At 46.8% G+C, this 26,313-nt stretch overlaps 1 protein-coding gene across 2 annotated transcripts in view; it reads left to right on the forward strand.

Annotated features, from left to right (window-relative positions):
• Window positions 1-17,258, forward strand: part of SH2D4A (SH2 domain containing 4A) — a 74,623-nt gene extending 57,365 nt beyond the window's left edge. For both annotated transcript variants that reach the window (XM_067721564.1, XM_067721562.1), the window contains exons 9-10: window positions 13,783-14,003; window positions 16,009-17,258. In XM_067721564.1, coding sequence (XP_067577665.1) covers window positions 13,783-14,003; window positions 16,009-16,101 — 314 coding nt within the window. In that variant the 3' untranslated portion in view covers window positions 16,102-17,258. The remainder of the gene's footprint in view (window positions 1-13,782; window positions 14,004-16,008) is intronic.
• The last annotated feature ends 9,055 nt before the right edge of the window (window positions 17,259-26,313 follow it).

Genomic DNA, 26,313 nt, shown 5'->3' on the forward strand with positions numbered 1-26,313 from the left:
GATAGAATTTGCCTGTGAAGCCATCTGGTCCTGGAATTTTGTTTGTTGGAAGATTTTTAATTACAGCTTCAATTTCATTACTTGGAATAGGTCTGTTTATATTTTCTAATTCTTCCTTGTTCCATCTTGGAAAATTGTACCTTTCCAAGAATTTGTCCATTTCTTCATGTTTGTCCATTTTATTGGCATATAGTTGTTTGTAGTAGTCTCTTATAATCCTTTTTATTTCTGTGGTGTCAGTTGTGATTTCTCCCTTTTCATTTCTAATTTAATTGATTTCAGTCCTCTCCCTTTTTTTCTTGATGAGTCTGGCTAAGGGTTTATCAATCTTGTTTATCTTCTCAAAGAACCAGCTTTTAGTTTTATTGATCTCTGCTATTGTTTTCTTCATTTCTATTTCATTTATTTCTGCTCTGATCTTTATGATTTCTTTCCTTCTACCGACTTTGGGTTTTCTTTGTTCTTCTTTCTGTACTTGCTTTAGGTGTAGGGTTAGATTGTTTATTTGAGATTTTTCTTGTTTCTTGAAGTGAGATTGAATTGATATAACTTCTCTCTTAGAACTGTTTTTGCTGCATCGCATAGGTTTTGGGTCATTGTGTTTTTGTTGTCATTTGTTTCTATGTATTTTTTTTAAAGTTTTTACTTCCCTTCAGTGATGATAATAGCTACTCTTTTTAAAAAATTATTAATTAATTAATTTATTTTGGCTGCATTGTGTCTTCGTTTCTGTTTGAGGGCTTTCTCTAGTTGCGGCAAGCGGGGGCCACTCTTCATTGTGGTGCTCGGGCCTCTCACTGTCACGGCCTGTCTTGTTACGGAGCACAGGCTCCAGACGTGCAGGCTCAGTAGTTGTGGCTCACAGGCCTAGGTGCTCCACGGCATGTGGGATCTTCCCAGACCAGGGCTTGAACCTGTGTCCCCTGCATTAGCAGGCAGACTCTCAACCACTGTGCCACCAGGGAAGCCCTATGTATTTTTTTATTTGTTCGATTTCTTCAGTGATCTCTTGGTTATTTAGTAGCGCAGTGTTTAGCCTCCATGTATTTGTGGTTTTTACCGTTTTTTCCCTGTAATTGATTTCCAATCTCATAGGCACTGTGGTCAGAAAAGATGCTTGATACGATTTCAGTTTTCTTAAATTTACTGAGGCTTGATTTGTGACCCAGGATGTGATCTTTCCTGGAGAATGGTCTGTGTGCACTTGAGAAGAAAGTATATTCTGCCACTTTTGGGTGGAATGTTCTATAAATATCAATTAAATCTATCTGGTCTATTGTGTCATTAAAGCTTCTGTTTCCTTATTTATTTTCTGTTTGGAGGATCTGTCCATTGGTGTAAGTGGGGTGTTAAAGTCCCCTACTATTATTGTGTTACTGTTGATTTCCCCTTTCATGGTTGTTAGCATTTGCCTTATGTATTGAGGTGCTCCTAAGTTGGGTACATAAACATTTAGTTGTTATATCTTCTTCTTGGATTAATCCCTTGATCATTATGTAGTGTCCTTCCTATGCCTTGTAACAGTCTTTATTTTCAAGTCTATTTTATCTGATAACGAGTATTGCTACTTCAGCTTTCTTTTGATTTTCATTTGCATGGATTATCTTTTTCCATCCCTTCACTTTCAGTCTGTATGTGTCCCTAGGTCTGAAGTGGATCTCTTGTAGACAGCATATATATGGGCTTGTTTTTGTATCCATTCAGCCAGTCTGTGTCTTTCGGTTGGGGCATTTAGTCCATTTACATTCAAGGTTATTATCGATATGTATGTTCCTATTACCATTTTCTTAATTGTTTTGGGTTTGTGGGTCTTTTTCTTCTCTTGTGTTTCCCACCTAGAGAAGTTTCTTTAGTATTTGTTGTTAGTTTGGTGGTGCTGAATTGTCTTAGCTTTTGCTTGTCTGAAAAGCTTTTGATTTCTCCGTCGAATCTGAATGAGATCCTTGCCAGGTAGAGTAATCTTGGTTGTAGGTTTTTCTCTTTCATCATTTTAGGTATATCCTGCCACTGCCTTCCGGCCTGCAGAGTTTCTACTGAAATATCAGCTGATAATCTTATAGGGATTCCTTTAAATGTTATTTTTTGTTTTTCCCTTGCTGCTTTTAATATTTTTTCTTTGAATTTAATTTTTGTTAGTTTGATTAATATGTGTCTTGGTGTGTGTCATCTAGGGTTTATCCTAGGGACTCTCTGTGCTTCCTGGACTTGGGTGACTATTTCCTTTCCCATGTTAGGGAAGTTTTCAACTATAATCTCTTCAAATATTTTCTCAGACCCTTTCTTTTTCTCTTCTTCTTCTGGGACCCCTGTAATTTGACCCCTGTAGTGCATTTAGTGTTGTCCCAGAGGTCTCTGAGATTGTTTTCAATTCTTTTCATTCTTTTTTCTTTATTCTTCTCCTCAGCAGATATTACCACCATTTTGTCTTCCAGCTCACTTATTTGTTCTTCTGCCTCAGTAATTCTGTTATTGATTCCTTCTAGTGTATTTCTCATTTCACTTATTGTATTGCTCATCTCTGTTTGTTTGTTCTTTAGTTCTTCTAGATCTTTGTTAAACATTTCTTGTATTTTCTCAATCCATGCCTCCATTCTATTTCCAAGATTCTGGATCACCTTTATTATCATTACTCTGAATTCTTTTTCAGGTAGATTGCCTATTTCCTCTTCATTTTTTTGGTCTTGTAGGTTTTTACCTTGCTCCTTCATCTGTGACATATTTTTTTGCATCTCATTTTTTTTCCCTTTGTTTTATGACTGGGATTGTGTTCCTGTCTTACTGGTTGTTTGACCTGAGGCTTCCAACACTGCAGTTTGTAGGCTGTTTGGTAGAGTTGGGTCTTGGTGCTAAGATGAGGATCTCCGAAAGACCTCACTCCGATGAATATTCCCTGGGGTCTGAGGTTCTCTGTTAGTCCAGTGGTTCGGACTCGGAGCTCCCACCCCAGGAGCTTCAACCCAACCCCCAGCTCATGAACCAAGATCCCGCAAGCTGCACTGGGTGGCAAAACAAAACAATGTAAAAAATAAAATTAGACTAGGAAACTAACAGCTATGTTAGAAAAAATATAAAAATTAAAATATAGATGAAACAACAACCAGAAGGTAAAACAGAACCACAATAGTGAAAAAGAGGAGGAGGAAAAAAAAAAGGTGGAAAAGGCCTTGGTTGTGGAGGGTGGTGCCTAAGCAAGGGGGAGGTTTGGGCAGTGGGCGGGGCCTATGCTCAGGACCCACAGGGCTGGAAAAGGTGGGGGGTAGGGGGGTGGGACGGGTGGGGCTTAGGCTCAATGGAACATAAGGGACCCAGGAATGCCCCCCACCCCTGCTTTCAGCAGGTGGGGGACCCCACCTGGGAGCCTAGCAGGCCTCCTGGGCTCGAGTGGGGGGGCAAGCACCCTCCTCTCCTGCTCCTCGCATCCTGAAGGGCCCCTCCCACCTGCCTCTCCTGATCTCCCCAGCCTCCCTCCTATGTCCCCAGGACCCACGTGGTCTGGAGTGGGCTTTAGAGGGTGGGAGATCGGCTTGGGAGCTTAGCAGGCTCCCCAGGCCCCAGTGGGCAGAGCAAACGCCCTGTGATCCTCTCGCACTCCTCTGGTCCTGGAGGGCCCCTCCCGCCTGCCTCTCCTGTTCTCTCCCCGCCTCCCTTCTATGTCCCCAGCACCAACCCAGCCCGGGGGGGGACCTCTGAAGGCGTAGGACCTGGCCTGAGAGCCAGGCAGACTTCCCCGGCTAACTGGGCAGGGGAAACGCTGGGCTCGCATCCCCCCGATCTGAGCCCCTGAGGGTCCCCCTAGGTGTGGGAACCCCTGCCCCCTCTCAGTCACCCCTCAGGGGCACCGGTCCTGTCCAGCCTCCATTTCTCTTGCCCTCTCAGTCCCTCCACATCGTACCGGTTCGCTTGGGGGTTCCTCTCGTCTCCTTGGGCATTGGGGCAGGTACCCTAGTTGTGGGGAGATGCAAAGTCTGCGTCTTCCCACACCTCCATCTTGACTCCACCCTGTAATTTATTTTTATATATGATATGTGGTATAGAGGCTTGATTTATCCTTTTTCATACGGGTGGCCAGTTGTCCCAACATCATTCCTTAAATAGTCCTTCCTTTCTCCACTGATTGGTAATGTCAAGTTTTAAAACTCTCGTTGGGATTTTTAATGGAATTGCATTGAATTTGTAGATTAATTTGGAGAGGGAATTGCCATCTTTATGTTATCATATCTTTCCACCCGTGAACATGGTAAATGTCTCCTTATATTTCTTTTTAAATCATTAAATAAATTCCCCATACATGACATGCACTTTAAAGAAAGCAAACCAGACTTTAGTTGTATGTACTTATATTTTTTGTTTCTATTTTGAAAGAGATTTTTTAAAGTATGTCATTGGTTGTTGGTGGTGTAAAGAAGTTATGTTTTTATATATTGATCTTGAGTCCAGTAACACTGTTGAACTCTTATTAATTCTACTGTCAGAGTATTCTGTTGGAGCTGTAATATTTCGAGGGCTAACATGGGCCAAGCATTGCACTGCACTCTTGAAGAAGGTAACTTTCATTCCCACTCCATAGAAGAAGAACCCAGGAACTAAGATGGTAGGTTCTTTCCCCACCTGTGGTGGCAGAGGCAGCATTCACACCCAGATCTATTTGACTTCAAAGCCACAGTGTATCTGCACTAGGACAAGTGAGAACACCCATGTGGTGCTTTTTATTAACCTGTGAAGTTTAAATCAGTGAACAGTAATACCACAGAGATTTGCTTCTCTGATAAATGAACGAGGTCACTCAGTCTCACAGTCAGTGGTGAAATGGGAGTGTCAAAGAGACCTCATTCAGCTATGTCTTGCCCCATCCTTGCCTCTGAGAATAAGGGAAAAGCACGCTTTTGTCTGGACACTGTTTTGCTCACTTCCAGGTGGGATTTCAAGAAGCAGTTATTTGACATACAAATGCTCCAAGGCCACAGGGTTTGGAGTAACAGAAGTGCAATCTTATTATGATTGTGGCAGTAGGTACCCAAATGTATGCGTTTGTCAGAATTGATCTATGACACACTTAAAATTGGTGAATTTTATTGCATGTAAATGATATCTCAAACTGATTTTAAAAAATTTAATGCCCCAAAGCAGCACAGAGTTTTCTTAGCTCCTAGCTCGGAAAGGTAGTATGGTGCAGGCTTAGTACCAGACTCCAAGATGGATCACTGGGTTTCAGTTGTGTTTTCTCCTCTGTAAATGGGTATAGTATCTACACCACGGCATTGTTTTTTAAGTAAGTCAGCTGACATGCGTGAAGTGCTTAGGGCCTGGTGCAGTGTTTCTGTTGTAAGCAGAACCGATCAGCTTCCTATTGGAAGTTCACCCCTCCTGTCCTCCCTGCCTTTCTGTTCCTCATCACCCTCACCCCACCACCAAGTATTGTCTTGAGTAGCAGCGTCACATACGAGGAAGAGGCAGCACTTCAACAAAATAGATCTTAATTACTGCCCAAACCATCCTACGCTGTTTCCTCAAGTATTTACTTAGGGCCTGTCCTTTAAAAGCCTAGAGCCCTGGAGGTCACCCCAGAAGGCAACAGTAATTTGTAAGGACCAGCAGATAGCCACCCCACAAACAGGGAATAAAGCTGTGTGGAAAGTTCAGCATAACAAGCAGTTAGGGTTGAGCGTGGGGTTAGGAGGGAGGATGTGGTGAGATGGCAGTGAGTCCTAGGGTCACTGAAGTGTGTCTTCTCTTTTCTAGATTTATAATTTTCTGAGTAGTGTAGTTGTTAAGTCTATTTGGTTTTGTTTCCTTAAGAGGGATTGTTTTCTTCTCTGTTCCTCACTGCTTATCTCCTCGCATGCTTATGTTGAGTTCAGGACTGTCTTGACCTCGAATATAGCCTTGTTTTTATCCATTTCATTCTTGCGTGTGGCCACCCTATTAGAGCGCCTTTTGGTCTGGACCGTTTGTGCAGTTGGTGATAAGTGCTGGGGAGCCTTCCTGGCCAGACTTAACACCCCTCTGAGCAAAGTCATTTCACTCATTCTGTTTCCTGCTGTGAGTCTTCAATGTGGGTAGATATGTAATTAATCGTACCACTTCTTGGAGAAAAGGGCCAAGGAATAAATAAAACTGAAGTTTGAAGGTCCATCCAGAAACCCACAGACCTATTTCTTCATTCCGTCCATTTTCCTACTCCTGTTAAATATGCAACAGTGTCAGGAGCTTAGGAGCCAGCAGGAACTAGGAGTGGGAAGGTGGGAAAAAGACAGAAGTAAATGCATAAACAGATGTCTGATTTAGGAGATTTCTAGTTACTTCTGTTGTTGTTAGATAATTCACGTGCTTGCTTTATGCATCAACAGCTGATCGTTATTCCTCTGAAATGTAATTTATGCTTCCTTACCCGAAATTGGAAATGCTTAGACTGTTGATGAAATACTTCCACCTGATTTATTTCTTGTGGATGTCTTTGCTGTCGTGGCATATGATCGAACGTGCCCTCCAAATGCTTTACATTTTTTTAAAACTTTACATTTTAAGCTACTTAAAAAGCAAATCCTTTTAACATCCATGGGCTACCAACACAGTTCATACTGCAACTATTTTGATTCTTTCCATATTTGCTACACCCTCCAAATTTTCATCCTCCATTGGGGGTAAATCCTGTCCATTTCTGTGGAGGCAGTTATTCTCTGGAACTTAAGTTCCTAGGGATGATTGTCCAGGAGGAGTCCTGTGTCTTTGTCTTCCCAGTGTTACCGAGTCCAAGCTCATACTGCTCAGGGCATGACAGGCCGATACATTGAGAGATGAGGTGTTGGGGCAGAGAAGAGTAACTTTATTCAGAAAGCCAGCAGACTGAGAAGATGGTGGACTAGTGTCCCAAAGAACCATCTTACCCGAGCTAGAATTCAGGCTTCTTTTACACTAAAAGGGGAGGTGGTGTGCTTCTTGGTGTCAGAATCCTTTGTTCTTGCAGCTGTCCACATAGGTCACGACGTTCACATAGGTCAGGTCACAACAAGACAAAGGTTATTCTCTGTTCTGCAACTTTTTATCTCTATATGAATGGAAAGCATTGTACCTTTAAAGGCCGGGCCTTGAGAATGGGCTACCCTGTATATTTCAGGATATAGGCAGCATTCTTTTTTACAAAGGTGCAGAGCCTGCATGACTAAGCACAGGCCACAGAGCTCAAAGGTTAGAGCTAAAGGAATAGGTCCAATATGGAGTCAGGTTTGTTCTTCTCCATCATACCTGCAGTGTGCCATCCAGGCTCCATCAGCACAGTCCTCCAGGGCTGAGTGTATATACCTGGATGGGTTGCATTGAGAAAGTCTCACAGAAGCCTCCCTAGATTTCTTTCAGGCTAAAACCTTAATTAACCTGGAAACTGGCATCCATAAGCGATAATCTGTCCTTCAGCTATTTTGCTGAGGAGTGGAGGTTTCTTAATTGGGGGGGCATCAAAATTCTACCCATCTCTCACAAAGGGATTTTTCAAGCTTCTGTCTTAAGCACAAATTACTGATTTGTGTGACTTTTCAAAGTCACCCAAATGTATTCACCCTGCCTCACTTACATCTATGATTCGGCTGCCTCATGGAGTGGAAGAGGCTGTGGTCGGAAGCAGGAGGACGTCGGTGCCTGTGCGTGGCAGTGATCTCGCAGAGGCCGCAGGGAGTGGTGGCGTGAAGGGAGATCTTAGTTCCCTGCCCAGAAATTGAACCTGGGGAGCCTGGATGAAAACCAGGAATCCAAGCCACCACACCCCTGGCTCTTGCCCGCAGTGAAAAATGCATTTCTCACAGAGGCAAAAACTGTAGAAACAGGTACAAAGTTTATTATTAGAGACACAGCACAGCAAGTGGGAGAGCACACAGGGAAACAGTTTGTTTAGTTAAGACAGAAACAAGGCAGAGATGCACACCCGGAGAGAACGGGTGTGGGCGTCCTCCCTAATGAGGAGTGCAGTAAAGAGGCAGTGAAGTCACTTATACAGGGCAGTTCTTCTGGGTCTCTGTTTACCTCTGGCCAATTATCTGGTTTCTTTCTCCGCACCTGCCCTGCCCTAGGACCCTCCCTAACACGTGTGTGCGCAACTTTTTTCCAAGATGGATTCCAGCCCAGAGGCCTATGGGACGGCCTTAGCATCACCCATTATGGAGTAGTGCCCCCTCCTTTTTGACCCCCAAGGAGGCTTTCTGGACATGTGCAGCGTCTCCCTTGCCCCAAGGGTGGGACATATGTGACCTCTTGATCCCTTACCCACACAAAGTTTAGCCCCTCTCTGTTCCTGCCACGGCTGTTATCTTCAGGCATCCACAGGAGACAGAGTCTGGCTATTTACACTGTTTCTGTTGTCACTTCCATTGCGGAGAGCAAACAGGAGGCTGATTTTAAATGTCTAATCTAGAACCTGTCTATCTCCTGTCTCAGGAAATGCAAACAGAAGACTAGTCTGGCCTGAAGCCCACTTTTTCCTGCCCCTGAAATGTAAACGGGAGGCCAGTTGTAAATGGCTGGCTTGGCTGTCTCCAGCCTCCGCAGGGGAGGGCACGGGGAGCCCTGACCTTGGGAGGAGCCAGCAGGGCCTGAGCCACGAGCCCCGGGAGTCACCTCCGTTCAGCATCAAAGCTTCATCTGCAACGAGGCATCAGAGCACTTTGTCCAAGTTATTCTCTGCGGTTCTCCTACGTGCCTGCGTAGTGTTAGTTCAGATTTCGGAAATACCTGAAGATGAAACAGAAAGAGGTGAAAGCTACAGTATTTATTCAGATTTGAGAAGAGCTATCTTTTCTGCAGCAAATACTTTTTTTCTGGGAGACCCTGGCTTTTCTCATAAATTACCCAGGGCTTAGTATGTTATTCCAATAATGCTGAGAACAGTCCATTAACCCCAAACCCTCTCTTCCTTGAGTTTTTCAAATGATGCAATTGGGTCCTCACCCTGACGCTGCTGGCCACCGGGGTCAGGGCCTGCCGGCACTCGGAGCCTCACACTTCCCATCACTGACGCCCGCGGCTCTGGGTTTGCGGTTTCCACTGTGGTCTTGGAGGGACCTCGGAGGCAAGAGAGAGGGCAGTGGGTGGTCCCACCAAAGGGAGTGGCTCTGCTTGGGGGTTTACTTGTGATGCGTTTCTGGAAAGGGGCACTCTACTCTTTAGAGAAGTAGCTTTAAGTCCACGCTTTCGTTGTCAGACTTTCTTTGTCACGTGCCTTGTGTCCTGGACTTCTGCTGCCACAGCCAGAGCAGGCTAGACGCTGCTTCTTGAGCCGGTGCGGGTAGGCGAGCACGTGCGCTGGCAACAAGCACATCTCTGGGGCCTGGCCGCCTGCTCTCCGCTCCCGGTCCCCCACCAACCGGCTGTGTGGCCTCAGCAAGTCGCACGACTCCTGCACTTGACTCTCATCAGTCTGATGCAGATAACGACGTTACCTGCCTCCCAGGGCTGGTCTGAACAAGGTAAAATACATAAAGTACTTAGAACGGTGTGTGACGCATACTCAGGCCTGGTTAGTAAGTGTTAGCCATGGTGATGAAGTGAGAGCAAACGATGTAATTTTAACCTTTGAATTATTAAGGAAACATTATGAATAATACTTTAAGAGCTCTGACCGTTTTTCATCATCCCTAAGGTGCCTGAGACGTCAAGGGTGAATGTGAGCATCACGGTGCGCCTCCTTCTACACAGAGGACCAGGGCAGGACCCAGAACCTCTCTGAACATGCTTCCTTTACATGCTGCAGGGTCAGAGTGTGTAAAGTAGGAAGGAGCTCTCTCCCAAGTCTAAGACTCCCCGGGGATAACGTGTACACTCGCAGTCTGCAGGGCTCTGCCTGGAAGAACCAACGTGCCCGCCGGGGACAGGTGTTCCAGATGGGTGTGTGTGATCCTGGCCTCGGGTCAGGCACCGGGTCCAGCCAGCACTCGGGGCCCACCCGAGAGACCGTACGCATGTCAGGAACTCTGCAACATGGGCCTTCCCCTTTGTCCTTGAAGGGCAGTGACAGTGCCTCTTCCTCAGGCCACTGTGAGGATTAAATGAGGGGATGCACACCTAGAGGAGTGCCAGTCAGACACAAAGAACCCTCAGTGCTGTTGTTATTGGGTTATCTTTCGTCTGGTTATCAAACACAGCTTTTCCAGACACTGGAAGCAGGTCACACAGATGTACATGTATCAGCAGAGTTAGACCTAGCGGTGCCTTGGAGAAACATGAGTGCACCCCTTGTCCCCGTGGTAACAATTCTCAGACCAGAGGCAGTGGTTGCTAGAAGTGTCCTAGAGAAAGAAGTAAGACAAAATTATTCGTTAGACCTTTTCTGGGCATCCTGAGTGGCAGGTGCTGAGGCTGTGAAAATAAATACGGAGTGGTAGCTGCCCTCTCGTTGCTCACGCGGTGGAGCAGGGAGACACGAAGCAGAATGTGCCGTGGTCCCCTCAGAGCTGTGGACGGCGCTTGCCCAGGTGGAGGTCGGGCCAGGTGAGCCCTTGGAGAGGGTGAGTGAGTGCTCACCGGGCCTGGAGGACCCTCAGCCTCAGATTGCTCAGGGAGAGATGAGAACGCTTCATGCTGTTGGGCTGAATCTTGGAGAATACGGAGGAAGGGCCGGCAAAGGGCATCCCGTTTACCTGCCCTCCTTCTGTAGGGAAGTCGCTGTCACTTGGCTTTCCAGTGAGGGTCCTGCGGGGGGTTCTGAGTTGTTTCAGGTCTCCTGGGGTCCATTTATCGTCTCCTGTGCAAAAACAGTTTTCCTGGGCCTGGCCTGGAGCGCTAAACCTACACTCACACGGGTTTAGGGCTGTGCTCTCCAATATGGAGCCACTAGTCATGCCTGGCTCTTTACAGCAAAATTAATTAAAATGAAAACTTGAGCCCCTCAGTCACATGTCAGGTGCTCAGTAGCCACACATGACCGGCACAGACAACATTTCCATCGTCACAGAAAGTTCTGTTGAATAGGACTGTTCTTGAGGGCGCCGGGTGTCACGCAGATGACCGGGACAAGTGAGACCTTTCTCTCTGCTCCCCTCCAAGCCGGGGGTCCAGGCTCTCAGGAGCTTAGCCCCTTCCCCTGGCACAATGCCCTCTGCTGTCCCCCGGGCCACCGCCGTTCTGCCCCACCTGTCCTGGATTCAGCTCCAAAATAGACCGCTGGGTGAAGAGCTGGTTCATTTCAAAAAACTGGTGAAGCAGAAGGCAGCTTTTATGTATCCGTTTCCACTAGTGCGGAGATCCTTCTATGCTCCTAGACAGGTTTGATTCTTGTGTGAGGAGAGCTGGTGCGAGGGTGGTGGCCTGGAGGTGTCACAGCCTCAGGGACTGGAGGAAGGCCACTCACTGCTCTAGAATTAATTTCTTAGAGTTGTGGACGGGGCACGAGTCCGTGGTGATTAATATCTGATGCTGGACTTCGGCATTGCATTCAAGAGCTCCCTTTACGGGGGAGCTTGGCAGTGACCTCAGTCAGGCCTCCCTGAAGGCACCCGCTGCCCTCGATGGAATCGTGAGAAATTGTCCATCGACCTGTATCACAGGTGCACCAAGAGAGCATGGCCTTCAGGCGTGGTGACCCTGTTGTAAAGCAAAAAGGACAAAGCCTAGTTCCCGTAGCATTCACCTTCTGCACCTGCCGTGGGTACCACCGAGTGGAAGGAGGCCCCATTAGGACCAAGTTCTGGTGTCTCTGGAGATGAGACAGCACCAGGACTTGTGTGTAATGAGGAATAGTTACAGACTGGGAGGCTCTCGGATGGTTTGATCTACAGCTACTATATGACCTGATTTTAGGAGGAATTTGCCTTATTCTGGTTATAATTTTCCAGAATAGCTTTCATTTTAGGAATCCAAATCCCTCTTGATAAAATCCAGACATTATACATTATAACATCTGTCCCATCTGTTGAAGTAATCTGGAATCTCAGAGTCAGCCTGTCAGTAAGTCGGGGAGGGGAGAGAAATCTTTTCAGAATGAGCCCCTCAGCTCGATTCTGAAGTCAGTGAAAAATACCCCTGGTTTCAGAGACAGACCCAGAGTCTTCAAACCTTGGTCCCCTGCAGGCCCCAGGCAGGCTGGTCACCTGTGGCCTTGGTTCAGCCTCCGGTTGCCCTCCGTGGGACCGGTGTGTGCAGAAGGTACAACAGGCAGAGAGAAGCGGTCGTAGCGGGGGAGCTCACCTGGGCGTCACTTGGGCACCTGACGCGGACACCCAGCAGCTGACCCAGGGGCTCCTCAGGGTCACGGTGCCTGCCGTGTCCAGTGGCTCAGTCTCGCTGGGGAAGGGCAGGAAGGTGACTGGAGGGGACAGAGAAGGTGCCCCATGGGGCAGGGACACAGCAGAGCTGGGGCCAGAGGAGAGGCAGCAGGCTCATTTCCTGTCCAGCGCCCCCACTCCCACCCCCATCCTGGCGTCGCCCTGGGGCTGAGCCTCACGCACCGGGACGTGCAGGTGCGGGCCCTGCAGGGGGGACGGGGCAGGAGGCGGGCCGGTCAGCTGGATTTCCAGTCCTCCCTTTATTAAAGGTCTGCTTACAAGAGAGAACGTAGAAGCAGTTTTAGTTTAGGCTTCACCCTGGATAATTAGGTTTAATTCTCAATTAACTTTACCACCTTTAGTCATGTTAGACTAAAGGGCTGTGATAATCCATTGCCTTTCCACCAGGAGGTTTTCTGGGTTTTCCTGATAACGATACTGAGGAGCAGCATGGGAGAAGGCAGGGGTTCCCATCTGCTGACGCGGGAAAGGGCGCAGAGAACGCTGCTCCCCAGGTCAGAGGTCAGAGTCACTCACCGCCCTCACCACCCTGCCAAGACGTGTCTGTGCGCTTTCTGGCCGTCTCATCACATTGCTGGTTCATCTGAAGAATTACACTAGGCATGAGAAGGGGAACCGGGAATACGGGTCAGACGTCATGAGTGTGGACTCATTGGGGGAAAGGCCGGTCTGAATCAGTGTGAGTTCATGAGGCATCCAAACTATACACATGTATACATAGGGGTATAAAACTCATGTGTATATACATGAAGGCTTTCATTCTTCTGAATGTATGTGAAGACATAAATATTAATAGATAAGCATATATACCCATGTACATGCATATACCTGTATATCTACCCTCATTCCTGTAAATGAAGCCTCCTTTAGGAGTAGCCACAGCAGAGGGCACTGGGTAGGCCTGGGCCCATCCCGCTTCTGTCACTCACTTGTTGACACCTGACCAGTGTGTCCACCTTCGGCACTGACGGCATTGGGGCTGGATCACTCTTTGTAGTGAGGCTGTTCTGTTCACGGTGGGAGGTTTAGCATCATCCCCGCCTCAACGAACTGGAGGAAAGTAGCCCCCCACCCAGGACGACCAAAAATGTCTCAAGACATTTCCAGACATTGCCCTGGGTGGGGACTACCGTTCCAGATCAAGCAGGATCATTCCCAGGCCACAGAGTCCCCATCAGTCACCCGGGGAGAGCTCACCCTCCCAGGACGACCGTCAAGGGTCCGACGACACTCAGAAGCCACCTGACGCCTGTGCTGTTGTCAGTGGGTGTGCGAGTGGGAATGTGTTCTGAGGGGTAAACGTTTCAGCTCTCGTTTATACTATCCATTTGCTTATGTAACCTACCCCGGCCCCGTCACCAAATACCAGATGACGAATGATACTATACCGTATTCCTAAGAAGTCCAAACTGGACTTAAACTTGCTCAGGTTTTTATTAGCTTTATCCACACGGCTGTGTTTAACAGAGGGGAGTTTTGGAAATGATTTGGCTGACACACCTCTTCTTTCCCACAGGAATTCTCACCGTACAGAGAGCGAATGAGCTTCTGAGCACGTGCGTGCCAGGCAGCTTTCTGATCCGGGTCAGTGAGAGGATCAAGGGCTACGTCCTGTCCTATCTGTCCAAGGACGGCTGCAAACACTTCCTCATAGATGCCTCCACGGACTCGTACAGCTTCCTGGGTGCCGACCAGCTGCAGCACGCCAGCCTGGCTGACTTGGTGGAGTACCACAAGGTGAAGCGATGCGCAGACTTCACTGGCTCTGTGATAGGGGTCCTGCAGCAGCTCTGACAGTGAAAGGCAATTGCAAGAAAAATGACTGACACAAGCAGTGGGGGATTAGCCTTTGATGACCCCTCCTGAAAATCAGGATTGTCAATGGCATTTCCTTTACCACTGAACCTAGTTCCTCCTCAAATGCTCAGGGAGAGCCCGCTGGGGCAGAGCATGCAGGAGGTGCTACAAAATCTGTGCACTCTGATCACATCTGAGAGCACTGCTTTTTTTTTGAAGTATAGTTGATTTACAATGTGGTGGTAATTACTGCCGTACTGCAGAGTGATTCAGTTATACATATATATACATTCTTTTTTTTTAATATATTCTTTTCCATCATGAGAACACTCTTAAGTTAGAGCACAAGCCCAGGAGGGAGGGAGACCACGTGGCAGTTTGCGGGCAAGAAAAATCTCTTTCAAGGCTGCCTAAGCCAAGGAAGCTCTGTGAACACCAGGGGGGACCAGAGGTTGTGTGCTCTGGAAGCTCTGTGAACACCAGGGGAGACCAGAGGTTGTGTGCTCTGGAAGCTCTGTGAACACCAGGGGAGACCAGAGGTTATGTGCTCTGGAAGCTTTGTGAACACCAGGGGAGGCCAGAGGTTGTATGCTCTGGAAGCTCTGTGAACACCAGGGGAGACGAGAGGTTGTGTGCTCTGGAAGCTCTGTGAACACCAGGGGAGACCAGAGGTTGTGTGCTCTGGAAGCTTTGTGAACACCAGGGGAGACCAGAGGTTGTGTGTTCTGGAAGCTTTGTGAACACCAGGGGAGACCAGAGGTTGTGTGCTCTGGAAGCTCTGTGAACACCAGGGGAGACCAGAGGTTGTGTGCTCTGGAAGCTCTGTGAACACCAGGGGAGACCAGAGGTTGTGTGCTCTGGAAGCTCTGTGAACACCAGGGGAGACCAGAGGTTGTGTGCTCTGGAAGCTCTGTGAACACCAGGGGAGACCAGAGGTTGTGTGCTCTGGAAGCTCTGTGAACACCAGGGGAGACCAGAGGTTATGTGCTCTGGAAGCTTTGTGAACACCAGGGGAGGCCAGAGGTTGTATGCTCTGGAAGCTCTGTGAACACCAGGGGAGACGAGAGGTTGTGTGCTCTGGAAGCTCTGTGAACACCAGGGGAGACCAGAGGTTGTGTGCTCTGGAAGCTTTGTGAACACCAGGGGAGACCAGAGGTTGTGTGTTCTGGAAGCTTTGTGAACACCAGGGGAGACCAGAGGTTGTGTGCTCTGGAAGCTCTGTGAACACCAGGGGAGACCAGAGGTTGTGTGCTCTGGAAGCTCTGTGAACACCAGGGGAGACCAGAGGTTGTGTGCTCTGGAAGCTCTGTGAACACCAGGGGAGACCAGAGGTTATGTGCTCTGGAAGCTTTGTGAACACCAGGGGAGACCAGAGGTTGTGTGCTCTGGAAGCTCTGTGAACACCAGGGGAGACCAGAGGTTGTGTGCTCTGGAAGCTTTGTGAACACCAGGGGAGACCAGAGATTGTGTGCTCTGGAAGCTCTGTGAACACCAGGGGAGACCAGAGGTTATGTGCTCTGGAAGCTCTGTGAACACCAGGGGAGACCAGAGGTTGTGTGCTCTGGAAGCTCTGTGAACACCAGGGGAGACCAGAGGTTATGTGCTCTGGAAGCTCTGTGAACACCAGGGGAGACCAGAGGTTGTGTGCTCTGGAAGCTCTGTGAACACCAGGGGAGACCAGAGGTTGTGTGCTCTGGAAGCTTTGTGAACACCAAGGGGAGACCAGAGGTTGTGTGCTCTGGAAGCTCTGTGAACACCAGGGGAGACCAGAGGTTGTGTGCTCTGGAAGCTTTGTGAACACCAGGGGAGACCAGAGATTGTGTGCTCTGGCGGGGTAGGGAGGGCAGGGCTTCCTACTAAACTGTCATAAATAAGACTCAGGAGCCGCCTAATACCTGTGCTGCTGTCACTGGGCACAGCCTGACCTGTACCCTCTGCTTCACAGGAGGAACCCATCACCTCCCTGGGGAAGGAGCTCCTTCTGTACCCCTGTGGTCAGCAGGAACAGCCGCCCGACTACCAGGACCTGTTTGAGTGACAACCTCATCGTGTCATCCTGCAGCCGCCAGCTGGGCCGTCCTCTGGACAGACAGACACCGCGGAGATGGACACTTGTGTATGAAGCCACATCGCCCTGCAGGGAGCCGATCCTGATCAAGTGAAAGGACCCTTGGGGGTCCCATGGCGACCTCTCTTTTGCACAAATGCTGGAGTTTAATTAACGCTAAGAGGGAATCACCTCTGCATTGTACGCACCCCAGCAGTAAAGGGAGAAGAACCCCCATCTCTGCAGCTCCCAACATGAAGGCTACAACCCTAGTGAGGTATGGAATAAACGACGAAGACATTGGAACCTTTTAGGAATTAAGGGGCACCTCAAAACCAGAAGTCCTCCATGGCCTTGGCACTCCCTCTCTGCCTCATCTCGGAAGGTCTCGGGGTCCTGTTCCTATGAAGTTCCTCGGTGGCGTCAGGGACTGGCGAAAGAGCCTGCACTGGTGGCTGAGCCCACGGCCCTGCACGCCTCACTTGCGGTGCATGTGTGGGCCAGGGTGTAAGACACACAGGGAACACAAGTTGCGGGTGTTGTGAACTGAACGAGGAGTTTGAAGGTGTAGGACGAGAGCCTTCACATGTACAGAAATACTCCGGACGACGGCAGGGGGTGAGGGGCCCTGTGTGAGGGGTTCGCTGGCTCTGGGGAGCGGGGCAGGGCTCTACCCAGGACCTTGCCGAGAAGGGTGAAGCCACATGCGTGCCTTGGATAGACAAGGGCAGAAGAGTGAGCTTTGTGGACACTAGGTGCTGTGGGTTGAGTCCCCCAAAGAGACATTGAAGTCCTAATCCCCTGCACCTGTGAACGTGGCCTTATTTGGAAACAGGGTCTTTGCAAATGTGATCAAATTAAGACGAAGTCAGACCAGATTAGGGCGGGTCCCAAAGCCAACGACCGGCGTCCTTATAAGGAGAGAGGGGTTGGGAAGTTGAGGTGCGTACGCAGAGGGGATGGCAGCCAGGGGACAGCAGAGGCAGGGCCCCGAGTGACAAGCCGCAAGCCAGGGGACGCCAGGGGCCGGGGGGGGCAGCATGGAGCAGACTCCCCAGAGCCCTGGAGGGGAGCATGGCCCTGCAGACACCTCGATTCCAGACTTGTAGCCTCCAGAACTATGACAGAATAAATGTCTTTTGTCTTAAGCCACCGAGTTTATGGTAATTTGTTAAGGCAGCCCTAGGAAACTAATATAGATGTTTATGTAATTGCAGACCCTGATGTGCATTGTGAACCTTTGGTTGCCGTACAGCCCGCCAGCCTCCTGAGGAAGGGAAGGCGGGAGATAACTCCCCCTGCCTCTTCGGCTCTCGACGCAGATTTGCTCAGTCAGGCAGGCAGGCAGGCATCTCATGCAGGAGCTCCCGGGCCAGCCCAGCAGGGCGACGGCCTCTGGGCGGCCACCAGGATCACGCGGGAGGATGGGGTTTGCTGGTACTCCAGGCTTGGCTCCTGTGGTGGCATTCATTTAAAGGACACATAGGGTTGTAGCAGTCTGTTCGTGAAGTTGTTGGCTGTGCAAGACACACCTGGACAGTGTAAAATGTAGCCAGAGAAGAGGGTGGGGTACACGTATATGAGTGAGTGTGCATGGGTGTATGTGTGCTTTAATGAGAAAGTTTTTAAACTGATCATTGTTAGGTGTTTCTTGAAATGTTCCGTGTGGTTTCTGTTGTCTGAGAGACAATGGTCAGTTGTCTAAGAGAACCTGTCTCTTAGCTTTCATTTCTAACAGTAGTCCGGCAGTCATGACATTATAAAATTGCAGACATACACAGGGCTGGAAGTCAGAAACTTCTGTTACCGGGCTTCCCTGGTGGCGCGGTGGCTAAGAATCTGCCTGCCAATGCAGGGGACACGGGTTCGAGCCCTGGTCCGGGAAGATCCCACATGCCGTGGAGCAACTAAGCCTGTGCGCCACAACTACTGAGCCCACAGGCCACAACTACTGAAGTCCGTGGGCCTAGAGCCCATGCTCCGCAACAAGAGAAGCCACCGCAATGAGAAGCCTGCACACCACAACGAAGAGTAGCCCCTGCTCACGCGACTAGAGAAAGCCCACGTGCAGCAATAAAGACCCAACACAGCCAAAAATAAATAAAAATTTTAAAAAGAAAAGAAAAACTTGCGTTCCCATCTCTTCCCACCATTAGCTGTGTGACCTTGGACAGGTCCATCTACCTCTCTGAACTTCAGTTTTTCACTTCTAGCAAAACAAGGTGGGATAACCAGGTAATTATTATTTTCATCCATCTCTGAAATCTTAAGGTTCTGGAATAAATAGAAAAATACCCTATAGCCACTAGTAATTATGAAGACATATAAGATTCTAGCATCACCCTCTGCCTACAGTTATTTTGGAGGAAATAAGTACAGTCCTATCCGGATGTAACTACAGAGTGACACCCTATCGGAGGAAGACTTAGAAAACAGGTGACCAGACTGAATTAACCTAATATTACCAGGAGGGGCAGACTTGAGTTCTCTACACTTTTACCTCGTTGGCTATTGATATTCAGAGGAAGAAACTGTCCAGTGTTTGCTGATAAGATGGCCAAGAGTAGCACTTGATATTCCGAGGGAGAGTGGTTTACATAACTTAGAAACTGTTTACCACTAAATGGGGTTGGGGAGGCCTGAATTCTCATCCCAGCTCTGCAATTAGACTCAGTGTCCCAGGGTCTGAGCCTGGTTAAGGCTGAAGGAGAGGACGTCCAGCCTCTGGCCTGCTCTCGCCCTCCTGTGGCCTCGATAAGGCCAGCACCCAGACCTGCCTGCCGAGCTTTCCTGGTCTGGGATGCTCCCCAGCCCCAGGCGCTGCAACCTGCCCACCTCCGTGGGACTGTGCTGAATACCGCTCCCTGACCGTGGTGACTCTTCTCTCCCCCAGGGAGATTGCGGGTCTCCTACAGTTGCCCCAGACCCTCCGCTGCCCCTCCCCACTGCTAGAACCTCACACTCCCACCAAACCCCCATCAAGGCACAGGAGGGTGCACCAGAGAGTCACTCTGTACTCTGGCATCACCAGCAGGCTAAGTGACAAGCAGAAGTGTCAGTTGGCTCAAACCTTACGCCAAGAAGAGGAAGACACAGGAACAGCCAGAGAAAAAGTGAACCCGGGGCACAGGCAGATCACTTGAGACATCTCAGGGGCATTTGCACCAGAAATTGCCTCTCTGAGCTAATGCTTTGGAATTGACCATCCTTTTAGCGTAAGGTCATGGCTGATGTGGCATGAGGTCTGTTTTTAGGTTAAAAAAATTAAGGTCAGGACTTCCCTGGTGGTGCAGTGGTTAAAGAATCCACCTGCCAATGCAGGGGACACAGGTTCGAGTCCTGGTCTGGGAAGATCCCACGTGCAGTGGAGCAACTAAGCCCGTGCACCACAACTAGTGAGCCTGTGCTCTAGAGCCCACGAGCCACAACTACTGAAGGCTGTGCGCCTAGAGCCCGTGCTCCACAACAAGAGAAGCCACCGCAATGAGGAGCCCACGCACAGCAATGAAGAGTAGCCCCCGCTCGCCGCAACTAGACCAGCGCAGCCAATAATAAATAAATAAATTTTTAAAAATTATGGTCTACGTTTTTGCAATTGCCACCTCTGCAGGGGCGGCTTTCTTCACGCACACGCATCCAAACATTGGTTATGTCCTCACATATCTCACATATATATACCCTGGGACTCCTGCATTTGGTGCACAGAGAAGACACAGAAATGATTTGTGGGGGATGCTCGGATGTGTTTTCATGGGGCCTCTTTGCTTTCATTTTGTCAAGAACATGTTCCAGACTGCATTGCACAGTTTTCTGTTTTAGAACATAAGTTTTCTACATTTATATCTTTAAATAATACTTCAATTTGAATTATGTGTTCCCGTCCTCCGGAGTAACTATTTTTGACTTAAAAAAATACACAACGTGAGAGTTGTGAGTTAAGTTTTATTTGGGGCAAAATAAGGACTGCAGCCCAGGACATGGCTTTTCAGATAACTCTGAGAAACTGCTCCAAGGAGGCGAGGGGGGAGCCAGGACACATAGGAGTTTTGCAACGAAGGGCAGGTAGTCGGGAACGTCAAAGGATTATTGTTAATTAAAGAAAACCAGATATGTCAAAGAATTTAGCGCTTTTCTATGTATGGGAAGATGCAAGAGTCTGGGCTCACTGAAATCATTCCTTTGACATGCATTGAACTATCTGGGGCCAGTATCCTTCGTTTTCACCTCCTGAGTTTCCTTGGGGCTCACCGCAGGGAGTGGCTGCGGTCTGTTGGCTGCTAGATGGCAGGTATTCTTTTCAGCCCTGAGTTTCCTCCGGCTCTCGTTGCAGGGCTGCAATCATCGGTGACTGTGACATCCTTTGTTTACTGATATGGCAGGAAATATTCCGTTCATAAATATTCCATTTATCACTATACATCTTACTTAGATTTCCCTCCTTTGCCTTCCATTGTTGTAATCTCATTATTATTTTCCTCTCTCCATCCTCTTCCTTGTATTTTAGGAGAACTGCTCACTCTTTCTTTTCCACTCACAGGTTACATTCTCCGCAGTGTTAATTCTGCCCGTACAGCCTGCAGTGTGGACATTAATAATTCTGTTTCCAGAAGTACTGGCTCTGCCTCTTTACCTTCCTGTTCAGGGAATCTGTAGATGTCCTACTACTGCTCCAGACTGAAAGCCACCAGGAGGCATAAAAGATCTTTTTATTGTGTGGTAAAAATGCATTATTTGGTAATGAGGTAGCTTGGTACAGTAGAGGGAAAGTCCAGCAGGTTTGAGTTTGGATCCTGGCTACTTCATTAACCAGCTGTGTGGAATCTTAAAAAAAAAAGCTAAGCTGTATGAGCTTCAGCTTCATCTCTGAAACAGGAGTTCTAAAGTCACCCTTTGGGTTCTGAGGTTTAGAAAAGAAATTTGTAAAGTGCCTGGAACATACAAAATTCTCCACAAATAGCAGTTATTCCTGTGAGTCCTGAGCCCAGGATCCATCTCCCCCTTCATCAGCTCAGCTCATATAACCAATGGGCTGTGTATCCTAATGGCCCCTTTGCTAGAGTTTCTGGGATGACTTTAGGGGGAAAGGGAAACTTTTATAGAGTAAGGGACCTAATGATGAATCACACAATATATCAGCCAGTCGACTTGCAGAGAAATGGCTCACTTAGTTTGGATTTGAAATGGTATGGAAAGGGCATTCTCTAACGTCTGATTTTGACATCACCCAAGTTAGCAGTCACCAGTCTTCACCCCAAAGCTGCCCATTGACAACAGATTCAGCTGCCTTGGCATTCCTGGTCACAAATCCGCAAGTATTTGCCTCTCTTTTTGACCTCTCTTTTTGACTTGGGAGTTAACTCTGCCTTGCCTGCGAAGAGGTCAGGCCGTGCTGGTGCTAAGCCAGATGGCCAGGGAGGGGGCAAGGCCCAACACCCTTGTCAGTCTAAATCAGCTTTTACTTTTCTCCCACTGAAAGGATGTTCCTTCATGAGTCTTCCCACCACCTGAGTCCAGACATGGTACCCATCCATCGCACTGGGCCTCAACACCCCACAACCCAGCGAGCGCCTCACCTTTGGAAGGTGCTCTTGATGGTGTGGCCGAGCTCTGGAGAAGGCTTCTTAACCAGGCCACGCCCTACATTCCTGGCAGCCCACACACTGTGGGTGTGAGCTTTTTTCTCTTTTATCTATTCTGTTTGTCCTGACTGGGGTAAAGTACAGGCATATGCAGGCTCTAACGCTTGCTTTTAATTTTTTTATACCCACCCCCCCAAAAAAACTAAAACAGTTCATCCATTTATCCTCCCCTCCACCCCCTGCCACATGCAACCACCGATCTTTTCTTCATATCTATGAGCTTGGGTTGTTGTTTGGTTCTTTTTTTCAGATTCCATATATAAGTGAGATCATACGGTATTTGTCTTTCTCTGACTTATTTCACTTAGCATAATGCCCTCAAGGTCCATTCATGTTGCAAATGGCAAAATTTCATTCTTTTTCATGGCTGAATAATGTTCCACTGTGTATATTTACCACATCTTCTTTATCCATCAGTGGACACTTAGGTTGTTTCCTTATCTTGGCTATTGTAAAGAATGCTGTGGTGAATGTGTGGGTACATATATCTTTTCAATTTTGTGTTTTCATTTTCTTCAGATAAATACCCAGAAGTAGAACTACTGGATCATGTAGTAGTTCTATTTTTTATTTTTTGAGGAACATATGTACTGTTTTCCACCAATTTACATTCCCACCAACAGTGCACAAGAATTCCCTTTTCTCCACATCCTTGCCAAGACTTACTATTTCTACACTTTTTTTATAATAGCCATTCTAACAGGTGGTGTCTCATTGTGGCTTTGATTTGCATTTCCCTGATAATTAATGATGTTAAGCATTTTTTCATATGCCTGTTGGCCATTTGTAAACCTTCTTTGGAAAAATACCTATTCGGATCTACCTCCTATTTAAAAATCAGATTTTTTTGTTTTTGTTATTGAGTTGTAGGAATTCTTTACATATTTTGGTATTAGCCCCTTATCAGAATATATGACTTGTTGGGCTTCCCTGGTGGTGCAGTGGTTGAGAGTCCGCCTGCCGATGCAGGGGACATGGGTTCGTGCCCCGGTCCGGGAAGATCCCACATGCCGCGGAGCGGCTGGGCCCGTGAGCCATGGCCGCTGGGCCTGTGGGTCCGGAGCCTGTGCTTCACAATGGGAGAGGCCACGACAGTGAGAGGCCCGTGTACCACAAAAAAAAAAAAAAAAAAAAAAAAAATATATATATATATATATATATATATATATATATATATGACTTGCAATTATTTCCTCCCATTCAGTAGGTTGCTTTTTCATTTTGTTTATGGTTTTCTTTGCTGTGCAAAAGCTTTTTAGTTGGATGTACTCCCACCTGTTCCTTTTTGCTTTTGTTGCTTTTGCTTTTGCTGTCAGAATTAAAAACTCATTGCCAAGACCAATGTCAAGAAGCTTACAACCTGTGTTTTCTTGTAGGAGTTTTATGGTTTCAGGCCTTAAGTTCAAGTCTTTTATCCATTTTGAGTTAATTTTTGTGTACAGTGCTGGAGAGTAATCCAGTTTAATTCTTTTGCACGTGGCTGGCCAATTTTCGCAAGTTCATTTATTAGAGTCTATTCTTTCCCCATTGTAGATTCATTATTCTGTTGTTGTAAATCAATTGACCATATATGCATAGGTTTATTTCTGGGCTTTCTATTCTGTGCCAGTGAGCTAAGTTTCTGTTTTTATGCCGATACCATACTAATCTAGCTTTGTAATGCAGTTTGAAATCAGGGAGCATGATGCCTCCAGCTTTGTTCCTCTTTTTCCAGATTGCTTTGGCTATTTGGGGTCTTTTATGGGTCTATAAAAATGTTTGGATTGTTTGTTCTATTTCTTTGAAAAATACCACTGGGATTTTGATGGCGATTGAATTGAATCTGTAGATTGCTTTGGGTAGTATGGACATTTTAACAACAGTACTTCTTCAATCCATGAGCACAGAATATATTTCCATTTATTTATGTCTTCTTCAATTTCTTTCATTAATGTCTTATAGTTTTCAATATACAGGTGTTTCACCTCCATGGTTAAATTTATTTCTAAGTGTTTTACTCTTTTAGATGCAATTGTAAATGGGATTGTTTTCTTAAATTCTCTGATAGTTTATTATTAGTGTATAAAATGCAACTAATTTCTCTATGTTAATTTTGTATCCTGCAACTTTATGAAATTCATTCATTGGCTCTAACAGTTTTTTTGGTGGAATATCCAGGGTTTATATATAGTACCATGTCATCTGAAAATAATGACAGTTTTACTTCTTCCTTTCCAATTTGGGTGCCTTTTGTTTCTTTTCCTTGCCTTACTGCTTTAAGAATTCCAATACTATGTTGTATAAAAGTGGCAAAAGTGGGCATCCTTGTCTTTTCCTAATCTTAGTGGAAATGCTTTCAGCTTTTCATCATTGAGTATGATATTAACTGTGGGCTTGTCATATATGGCCTTTATTATGTTGAGGTACATTCCCTCTATATCCACTTTGCTGATAGTTTTTAATCATAAACGGATGTTGAATTTTGTCAAATGTTTTTTTCTGCATCTATTGAAATGATTATATGATTTTTATCCTTCATTTTGTTAATATGGTGTATCACTTTGAATGATTTGCAGGTATTGAACCATCCCTGCATCCCTGGAATAAATTCCATTTGGTCACAGTTGTATGATCCTTTTAATGTACCGCTGATTTCGATTTACTAATATTTTGTTGAGGATTTTTGCATCTATGTTCATCAGGCATATTGGCTTGTAATTTTCTTTTCTTTCTTTTTTTTTTTTTGTGACATCTTTGTCCCGTTTTGGTATCAGGGTTATGCTGGCCTTGTAAAATGTGTTTGGAAGAGCTCCCTTCTTTTCTATATTTTGAATGAGTTTGAGAAGGATTGGTATTCATTCTTCTTTGAATGTTTGGTAGCATTCACCAGTGAATCCATCTGGTCCTGGACTTTCGTTTGTTGGGAGGTTTTTGATTACTGATTCAATCTCTTTGTTAATCATTCTGTTCAAATGTTCTGTTTCATCATGAATCAGTTTTGGTAGGTTATATGTTTTAGGAATTTATCCATTTCTTCTAGGTTGTACAGTTTGTTGGCACATAACTGTTCACAGTAGTCTCTTGTGATCCTTTGTATTTTTGATGTATTAGTTGTAATTTCTCTTTCGTTTCTGATTTTATCTGAGTCCTCTCTTTTTCCTGGTGAGGCTAGCTACTGGTTGGTCTATTTTGTTTATCTTTTCCATAAACCAGCTCTTAATGTGATTGATCTTTTCTATTATCTTTTTTGTCTCAATTTCATTTGTTTCCCTTCTGATCCTTGTCATTTCCTTCCTTCTACTAACCTTAAACTTCATTCTTTTTCTAGTCCCTTGAGGTGTAAAGTTAGGTTTTTTATTTGAGGCTTTTCTTGTTTCTTGAGGTGGGCATTTATCGCTTTGAACTTCCTTCTTTGAACTGCCTTTGCTGCATCCCATAGATTTTAGTATATTATGTCTCCGTTTTTGTCTCAAGGTATTTTTAAAATTTCTCCTTTGGCCCATTGGTTATTCAGTAGTATGTTGCTTAATCTCCACATATTTGTGATTTTCCAGTTTTCTTCATGTAATTAATTTCTGGTTTCATACTTTCATGGCCAGAAAAGATCTTCGATATGATCTCAATCCTCTTAAATTTATCAAGACATGTTTGTGGGGTCTGTCTTTAATTTTCATTTATTTTTCTTACCCTTTTCAAATGAGGCTTGACATCCCAGCCAAAGAGGTGATGTTAATTGTTGTAGATTTGTAAACACTGGAGTTGGAGGTGGTTTTGGTGGTGGGGTTACAAGCTGGGGGATTGATGACTGAGGTAGGGAGTTGCCAGTGGTGCTGTACTCACCTTGATTCAAGCTAACATGTCTGACCCTCAAGTAGATGAAGAGTAAGTACAGTTCACCCAGCGTCCCCACTTGCCACCTCGGGTACTGCCTATGTGTGGAAGGCAGGCCATCTGCACAGCCAGCCACCAGGTGAGTCTTGAGCAGAGGCCATGAATGTGGCCTGGCCCTCTCTGAACCTCTGCGTGATGATGGAGGCCAAGACAGCCTGAGGCAGCACAGTGTCACTTCGTCTCCCCACCCCTGGAAGAGGGGACAAGGCAGACACAGCCAAGGGGCACTGGGCTGGCTACTCCAGAGGGTGTGTCAGAGGATCAGTGATGCAGAGATGTTTGAAGGGCACCTCTGCTGACTGAAGAGAACATTTTTTCTCTATGTTCAAAAAAAACACCACCCAAATCCCCCAACCAACTGGCACAGGCCCCATAGTTTTTGGCAGCATCAACAGCAAAGCCCTGAGTCCTGCCAAGAGAAACAGCTTTGAATTCAGATATAAAGCTCATCAGAATAGGGACCACACAAAGCTGCCAGCTATTTGATGGGTGTTGGGAGTAAAACACACCCACCCTTCCAAGGGCCCACCCAAGGGCATTCTCTCTGATCAGCAATCCTCAGAAACAATGTCAGATCCTTTCTAAAAAGCAAGAATTCCCACCTGCCCTCCCCTCCAACCCAAGGTAGACTTTACATCTAACACCTTGGGATCCTGCTTGGAGAGCTGGCTTCTGAGGCCTCCAACCTGCCAGT

Source organism: Pseudorca crassidens, chromosome 21 (assembly GCF_039906515.1).
Source record: "Pseudorca crassidens isolate mPseCra1 chromosome 21, mPseCra1.hap1, whole genome shotgun sequence".
NCBI classification, from domain to species: Eukaryota; Metazoa; Chordata; class Mammalia; order Artiodactyla; family Delphinidae; genus Pseudorca; species Pseudorca crassidens.